The following is an 8,572-nucleotide window of genomic DNA, read 5'->3' as shown; positions in this document are numbered from 1 at the left end:
GGACAAATTTAAGGAGAGAAACCTGGCCAGACCTTTTCTCTGCAGAATGACAGGAAATTTTCCTGTTTTCCCAGTTGTCCAGGGTGTTTCCAGGCAGAGTTGGAGAGGCAGGTGTTCAGAATCAATGGGAGTTGTGCAGTCTGGGTGGTTTGATTCATTGGGAATGTTATCACGTGACATAACAGAGGATCATGAATTTGGTACTGCTGGTCCTATTTAAATTAAAAGACTACTTGCTTAAGTATCCCTCCACCATCTGCACAAGAAATAGAATCCCCCAAGATAAATAATTTTAACTTGGTTTCTACTTGACAAAATTACAGCTTCTAGTCTGGAAGTGCTGAGTTTTTATGTACTGTGGGTTAACAGAGTGAATGATCTGAAATGTGGTGATTCCTTGATGATGAGCTCTCTTCAGTTGGTAATGCTGAAAGTGAGACTATTGGAAAGTATTCCTAAGGCTTCTGGGGTAGTTTGATTGTCTGGTGCTTTGTCTCATGAATTCCTTGAAGATGGGATTCATTTTGTTGAGAGTTTCTGATTTATGTAAAACCATAAGGGGCTTGATTTTCAATTGCCAGGTAACTGATCCTGTCGCATCCTCTTTGTGCTGCCACAAATCCGTTGCTGTTCTGCTTTGGAAGCATTTGGAACCCACCTGATGTGAGGCAAACCTGCCATATGGTGCAGGAAAAGTTTCAAATTCAGAGTCTTCCGATGCTTCTGAGGTTAAAACCAAAATAGAACCTCACTTCAGTGAAAGCTCAGTGTGCTTGGGTATTTTGTCCTCCAAGTCTTCCCAATTTCACTGGTGCAGACTAACACTCCTGCTAGTAATCCTTGCTGATGCTGTTGCTGGTTCCCAAATCTAACCTAGAGTCTGGGATTCCAGAGGCTTCCGTGCACTGTACCTGGTGTAGCCACAGCTATGTGGCAATAACATCAGCAGCATGAACTTTGTTGTAGCAGGGCAATAACTTCTTTATCAGTCCCAGCACTGAGAGGCTGAGGTTAAAGTCCTTTCTACCAAGTGCTGCTTTAAAATGTGGGTGCGTGGGCTGGGGAGACTCAGTATCTTGCAGTGGAATTGATCTAGGAATGAGTCCAATGCTCAGCCTTGCAGAGGCATCCTGTTTCCTTTAGAGAGGAGAGAGGAAGGATAAATTTGTGTGGAGGCTGATCTTTTTGTGTTTAGTGATGGGATGGAGAGGATCTGGTCTCAGAACCAGTACACAAAGTACCCATGTCTTTAGTTGCTCTCTGGGTTCATACAGTGGGTTTGTGGTGACTTCTATCTTTAAAGATTCTCAGGTAGACAGTTCTCACTCTTCTGATATGAATTGCTGATTCTTGTGTTTCCCTGGAATTCACGCTGCCATCTTCTCTCAAAATGCTTCTGTGTGTGTCCCTTTTCTGGGAAGAGAGGCAAGAGAAACATGGATCTAAACACACAGCTGCTCTTTACTGTTGCTGCCCACTTCTGTGTCTGGGATCGTTCAGGATAAAGTTTTTGAGGGATCTTATGACCTCTTGCAAGGTCTCACTGCTGCTCCCTGATTCTCCCTCGGGGACAACTAGACCATTAGTTATTTGGTTTGGAGGCTCAAAGCCCCTTCTGTGTCATACAAGGGGGCTACTGGTTAAAAAGGCAGAGTCTCCTTTATTTCCCTGTTATCTCCTGCTCTGTTTAGCTATTTATTTCCTCCCCATTTTGCTAATGCTAGTGTTCGTGCAGACACATGGTGAGACAGATTAGGAAGCTGATCCAGCTGAAAATGAACCCATTTTAGTAAGGGAATGGGAAAGGATTTGTTTGGGGAGTGTTTGCTGGTAATTGCTGGCATAGGGAGGCAAAATGAATGAGGGGGAGGGAAAGATGCTGCCTCTTTTGCAGCAGCTTGTGCTTATGTTGAAGTGCCTCTGGGCCCACACCTGTGGTCACTGTTGTAAATTGGGTGGCAGCAAACTCTGCTGAAGGATGCCAGGCTCCTCTCATCCCTGATTTTGAGCCTGCATGTGAGCACTGCTGTCTCCTTGCCTTGGCTCCTCCGGGTCACTCTGCAACCCAGGTTTGCCCCTCTGCTCCCAGTGATCCAGGGCTCCAGCTGGGCCATGCTCTGGTGGCAGGCAAGTTACCTGTGAAGTTCAAACTGATTTGTGTCTCTTGTTTGTTTCCCCAGGTGATTTCTCTGGTCAGCTTTTAGCTTATTTGAGTCTTGGTCCAATATTCATTATTGTTGGCTTTGTAACACTCATCATATTCAAGAGAGAGCTTCACACGGTGAGTCCTTCTCTCCCTTCCCAGCCTCTCCTTATGACTAAAGCCTCTTCCTTTGTCACCTGGTGCTGCTGTGTTCACACTTGTTTTTCTCTCTTTAAAGTGCAAGCCTAGGTAAGGCATCTTCCTGTCACAGAACAGCAGGAGACACTTAGCACCAGTACCAGGTTAAAAGGCTGCTCAGCCTTTGCTGATTTCTCTGTTGCTCTGTGGTGTGTTTTGTACATGATCTGTCCAAAACCATCGAGGGAGATGTCTGAGGAAGTAAAGAATGCTGTTTGCAGAGTGGGAACACTCCCAAGATCCAGTAGGATCATAGCACTTAGTAGGTTCCTGCAAGCTGGGCAGCATATTTGGGAAATGGTGTGTGTAACTCAGGAGGATGTACTTTCTTAGAACTACTGAGATGGAAAAGGGGATACAAAATAAAACCTACAGATTCCCAGGGGAGTGGATCTGTCTTTAAGGGCTGCTTCTCAACTGTGAATTGAATACCAGGGACTGAAGAGGCTTTCTTCTGTCCGAATTCTTGTAACATGTAATGCTTTCTGTCTGCTCTGAAAGGTAGTTGGGAATCAGTGTCATGGATAAATTCTGTATAAACCTCTTGTAACATTTACCCTCAGTAAACAGATAAAATAGGGGCCACTGAAAGGGTTTTGACAGCAGATTTCTAATACAGGGCCACGGTGTCATGGGAACCAGTGGCTTGAGGGACCTGGGAATGGGCCTTCTAACTAGGAAAGGCAGCTGTTAAGTTTTGGCAACCTAAGAGTCTCTTGTTGACCCAAAAGAGAGAATGAGCTGGAGTAACTCTTGAACAGATTTATGGGTTTATACAGGGACTTGTTAGGTGTTGGTAAGGAGACAATTGTGGAGGTTGATTCCTGGTTCTTCGTGTGGGAAGTCACCATTGAGCTGGAGAGAGACACTGCCTGACCCAGGGCTCAGGATATGGAGTGAAAAATTCCTTTGTCATCTGGAATGGGACTGAGTGTTAAGGAGGCAGAGTGTCATCACCAGCTGGGAATCTGATCACAGCAGCAGGACTAATTTAGGGAAGGTGTATGGGCTGTGGAATTAAAGAGTAAAAATAAATGCTACCAGCCTGGCTTAGCTCAGAATGTGAATCCATTTCAAACTGAAGACAGCAACTTCAAGATGAAAATAGGCATAGAGGGAAAAGACAGAAAGCCTAAAAAGTCACCTTTATTTTAAGCTATTTACCCAAATAACAGTGTCTGCACTCCCCCTGTTGGTCATCCGGAAAAGCCAATCCCCAAAAACCTGCCCTGTTAAAAAAATGCCACTTTCTACACTTGCTGGTGGAAATGTCCTGGCAGAAGTGCTGTACAGTGTCATTTGTGTCTCATTCTGTGTCATCTGCTGAAAAGCTGCATATACACAAAGTGTTGCCAAATACACAAAGTGAGCTGAAAAATAAGTGCTTTCCTTCCTCACATAGTGAATTTGGAAGCTGTTTTAACTCTAGTAGTCAAAAAAGAAAATTAGAAACATAATGTTTGGGGTTTTGTCAACAGAGAGAGCCTGGTAAGTGGAAGGGTCTTTTAGAGGGGGTGACAGAGCTGTCTTGCCTTCACAGATCTCTTTCTTGGGAGGGCTGGTGTTCAACGAGGGAGTGAACTGGTTAATAAAAAATGTAATCCGGGAGCCTCGGCCGTGTGAAGGTAGGGAATGGACCGTGGGTGTCGTGGTGTCAGTGGAGTTCTGAGTGGAATGCTGACTGTGAGGGGTTGGAGGGTATTTTCCCCTTTGCCTCATGTTGGTTTTGTATGTTTGGATGTAGGAAGGCTGGTAGAGCCATCTGAGCAGGGATGTGTCCTGTGAACTATGTGCACATGTTCCAGCAGAGTGTTCTGGCTTCGCATCTGGAGTGTTCCAGCTGCTGGGTACAGAGTAGACCTTGACCACACTCTTTCTTCTTCTCTTCCCAGAAGCCCATTCAACAGTGACCACAAAATATGGGATGCCGTCCAGCCACTCCCAATTCATGTGGTTTTTCTCTGTCTATTCCTTTCTGTTCCTTTATTTAAGGTAAAAATTCCAAGTCAGGTTTTGGCTGTTAATATGTTGAAACACCTGAAATATGTGTCTCCCTTGCTGGGTGCCACTTGAGTGGGATAAAGGAATCAAATCTGAGGCCCTGCACAATTTACTGTGGCCTGGGTGGATGGAGCATGTCTGTCCCCATCTGAATGTAGGGCTGGAGTTATCAAGGCTGAAAACTGGAGGGTGTGGGTGGGCCTCCTTTTACCTGTTGGGGTACAGGTCTCCCAGTTTTCTTTTTCTAAGCTATGATGATCCCCCAGTGTGAGGGAAGAGGGGGAGAATAGGGAGGAGGAAAGAAGAGCTGCTTTCTCATGTGTCTACTCAGTTTGTCAGTGGGGTCATCTGCAATCTTTTAGGTAATATCTGTTGCCCACTTGCATGACCTTTTAGTTCACCTCCATTTCCAAGGACTGGGTTTACATGCTGGGCTGTGCTTTCCTGAGGTTCCTGCTGGGGCATGGCTCTGCCTTGTGGCTCCACGTGTGGAGGAAGACAAAACTCACAGTCCCTCCTGGCTGTGTGGGTGATGGAGGGACTCTGATGTCTTGGCTCCCTGTTGCATATGCTCAGCATGTGCCTCTCACACCAGCTGCAGTAACTGTGAGCATTCTGCCTTCCACCACAGCAATCCCTGTTGACAGCTGGAGAGACACACGAGTGGCTCTCTGGCTGCTCTGTAACTGCTGCCATGGGACAGGTTGCTGCTGGGATGGGGTCGAGCTACCCATGGCCCCACTGGAGTAGGACTTTCCTAGGGTCCCCAAGGGAGTGAGGACAGAGGTAAGGCCTGCCCAGCTCCCTGCCCTGTGCTAATGGCTCTCCATCTCTTTCAGAATGCACCAAACAAACAATGCGAGGTTTCTGGATTTACTATGGCGACATGTGCTGTCCATCTGCCTCGTCACAGTGGCTTTGCTAGTCTCATATAGTAGGTATGGAGCAACTGTTTGTCTTATGCTCTCACACAGTCCCGTGGCTTGTCACAGCCCTGTCATTCCTTATCCTGCTTTTCTGACCTGATTCTCGACTGCACTGTACAAGTCGGAGCTTTATGGAAGTTGCTTTCCACGAGACCCTTCCAATAAGCAAAGGTGCTGCATGTGTGGTGCTTCACAGAAGCATTTATAAACCCCCAAATCAGCTGAGCTTGTACCAATTCCCTATGGGCTCCATTCCCATGCTCCAGCCTCACTGCCTCACCCTCTTTCCAGCACTAATCGTGGAATCATTGCCCCATGCCTTGGCACAGCAGCCTCTGCAGCACATGGATCGCTACAGTTGATCAATCTGATTGTTTTGCTTGAGCATTAGTTAATCAAAACATTTATAGCTGTTTGACTTGCAAGATTTGTATTAAGATGAATAAAGAAAACAAAATTTGATCATGTTTTTTTTCCCCCCTTTAGTGGATTTAAAAAAACAATTGTATGCACACACCACAAATATCAAGTGAGCTCCAGTGATTGGAAAACAGATAAATTCAAGCTAGAAATAGGGCCATGTCTTTCACAGGAAAGTAATTACCTGTTGGCACAGTTGACTGTACACTACAGCTGATTCCTTATTACTGATTATTTTAAATTCATAACAGGTATGTAGTCTAATTAAAAAAAAAAATCGGAGGAAATCAAGTGGCCTGTGCTAGGCAGAGGGTCAGATAAGATGATCATAATGGCTTTATGATATATGGGTGAAAAGAATTTTGAATGTAGCTTGTGCACACAGATAACAGGCAAACAGTGCAGCTTTCTGGATGGCTGCAGTCCCAGTGAGCTGTGCAGCCTTCGTGCCTGTTACGTTGGAGAGCACCAAAATCACAGCAAAAATGCTGTCCATGTTCTTAAAAGCCTTCAAGCCCCAGTTTTGGTGGCTTGGAGGGGACTTACCTTGTTACTGGCTTTGGAAGTCTCCTGGGGAGGAACCAACAGTAACAGTTCCTCACCTGATCAGGATAGATGAAGAAGAATGTGGAGTGTTATTGAGTTAAGCTCAAAGTAGATGTGCTCTAAGCTGAAACTGCTGTAGCAGGGAAGAGTTTTTCCCAGTTTTTTTCCCCCCAGTATTTTTGCCAGCTTTTTTTGAAAAAAGATACCCACTTTTAACATCTGCAGGATAATTTACTCACAGCATCTGCGAGTCCAGTGGAACCTCAGCTCTCGAGCCTTGCCTCCTCTTGTTTTAAAGCCTGTCTGGTGACTCTTTTCTTCCACTGCAGGGTTTATTTGCTTTACCACACCTGGAGCCAAGTCCTATATGGAGGTGTGGCAGGAAGCATTATGGCCATAGCCTGGTTTGCCTTCACACAAGAGATCCTAACTCCTCTCTTCCCGAGGATAGCTGCATGGTAAGGCTCTTTATTCTGTGCAGGCTTGTTACAGATGTTAGAAATGAGAATTCCTGGGCTCTGTCCCAGTTTTGCATACTGACTGTTGTGTAACCTACTTGTTCCTCCATGTTTTCTTGTGCATGCTTATACAAAGGATCATATGTCCTCGATTTAAGGGTGGGGAAGAGAGGGAATTTAATCAACTGCTACGTTTGTAAAGCCCTGCTAAAGCTGAGAGGTGTGGCAGAGTGCTGGAGGAGCTTTGCAAGCAGAACAGACCTTTCTTAATGAATGTCTAATGACCTAGTAAAATTGCAAAGCCATTTACATGTGATATAGTCTGGAAATATTGTATAAGGAAAGAAAAGAGCTTTTGATTAAATGTAATGAAGAATCTTTTTCCCAGCCTGAAGTGATAGGATAGTACTGTTAATTCTGGAGCATATTTTGTGCCTTTTTCTTTTTGTTTTGGTTGTTTTTTTGTTAAATCAAAATCATGGTGGAGAAAGTCTAATTATTTCCCCCTTTCCCCCACCTTCTCTGTTTTCAGGCCAATTTCAGAGTTCTTTTTAATCCGAGACACCAGCCTCATTCCCAACATCCTGTGGTTTGAGTACACAGTCACAAGAGCAGAAGCAAGGTGAGTTTTGTCGGGGGATGGAGGAGCTGTTGCTGGTTTGACTCATTAGATGCAGTTATTAATTAATTTTCTGATACGTAGCCACTGCCGTGGGTAGAATAGCACAGAGTAAAGAAAAATACCAAGTTGTGGGTTAACAGCTGCATCTGAGAGGTGAATCTAGGGAGTGTGGGACTTAAGAATGTTTCATCTAAGCATTATTTCAGCTCTCTGGTGTTTGCAGGCAGTTGTTTATAATGCTGTGTACACTGGAGATGGGGTGGATGTTTAGGACTGGGAGGGGCTGATCTCCCTGTAGGGTATGTCGGGCGCAGCTTTAGTTTTGTGTGGAGCTCAGCAGGGCCTTCCTTTAATCCTCCTGTGTTTTCCCGCTGGTTTGGTTGGTTTTATCCCCAACAGGGGTGGTGTCCCCTGTCTCACCTGTCCCCCCGTGTTGTCGTTGCAGGAACAGACAGCGCAAGCTGGGAACGAAGCTCCAGTGACGTGGGAAGGCGGGACCAGAGTTTTAACGGAGACACACAAGAGCAGAGACCTGGGAGCAGCAAAGGAGCCTTTAAACAGACGGACCAAAGGAACAGGCAGGGACCATACCCAAAAACCTGAAAGCCTTTGCTCTGCTTTAGCAGCTAAGCTGGATTGCTCCCTGATGCATGTGGGACCGTGCAGGAGTAGAAGCTCATTTCCAACACAGATGCACATTGCCGGTCGAATGTACCATCCTGTCTACGTCAGGGGAGGGGGGAGGAAATGCCTGGTGTCGTGTTCGGGGGAGGGAAAACCAAAAATGAATCCTTTCTGTGACTTTTTTTTTTTTTTTTCAGCATGAAATATACACACTATTTATTTATTTTTTTAAATGGAACTATTGTTTTTGGGGCGGGTGAGGTGTTGATTGTGTGTTCTGGTTTTTTTTGCCTTTTTCTTTTTTTTTGGTTCGGGTTTTTCTTTTTTGGAAGAAGATGACAAAACTAATCTCAAGTGGATCATGTTTAAGTAGGGCTTTTAACTCTTACAAACTTCTTAGGAGGGAGGGGAACTAGGATGGGGTGACCTAGATGGAAGGGAGAGGAAGACTTTCCTTTCTGCAACCAGTTTGGGAGATAAAAATCAATTCCAACTGCACTTTGTACAGACAGAAAGACAGACTATAAAGATCTGATTTTTAACACTAGTGACAGTTCTGCAGGGAAGCCTGCATGGATACCAATTAAGGGGAGTGTGTGTGTAAAACAAAGGAAAAACACAAATATACTGACTC

At 45.2% G+C, this 8,572-nt stretch overlaps 1 protein-coding gene across 1 annotated transcript; it reads left to right on the top strand.

Annotated features, from left to right (window-relative positions):
- The first annotated feature begins 1,202 nt into the window (after positions 1–1,202).
- DOLPP1 (dolichyldiphosphatase 1) lies at positions 1,203–8,130 on the top strand. Its single transcript, XM_029960579.1, has 8 exons — positions 1,203–1,237; positions 2,128–2,281; positions 3,882–3,966; positions 4,234–4,333; positions 5,182–5,280; positions 6,564–6,692; positions 7,225–7,314; positions 7,760–8,130. The coding sequence occupies exons 1-8, from the start codon at positions 1,203–1,205 to the stop codon at positions 7,794–7,796; spliced, it is 729 nt and encodes a 242-aa protein (XP_029816439.1). The 3' UTR covers positions 7,797–8,130.
- Positions 8,131–8,572: the final 442 nt, after the last annotated feature.

The sequence above is a fragment of the Manacus vitellinus genome, unplaced genomic scaffold, assembly GCF_001715985.3.
Source record: "Manacus vitellinus isolate BGI_N305 unplaced genomic scaffold, ASM171598v3 scaffold_27_pilon, whole genome shotgun sequence".
NCBI lineage: Eukaryota > Metazoa > Chordata > Aves > Passeriformes > Pipridae > Manacus > Manacus vitellinus.
The sequence above is the reverse complement of the archived record's forward strand: the minus strand, read 5'-3'. Positions and strand labels throughout refer to the sequence as shown.

Excerpts from the sequence above, each read along its gene's own strand:
- DOLPP1 (XM_029960579.1), top strand. The coding sequence starts at position 1,203 with ATGGAGAGGATCTGGTCTCAGAACCAGTACACAAA. Across the intron at positions 4,334-5,181 it reads TTTCTGTTCCTTTATTTAAG|AATGCACCAAACAAACAATG; the intron begins GTAAAAATTCCA and ends CATCTCTTTCAG. Across the intron at positions 7,315-7,759 it reads GTCACAAGAGCAGAAGCAAG|GAACAGACAGCGCAAGCTGG; the intron begins GTGAGTTTTGTC and ends TTGTCGTTGCAG.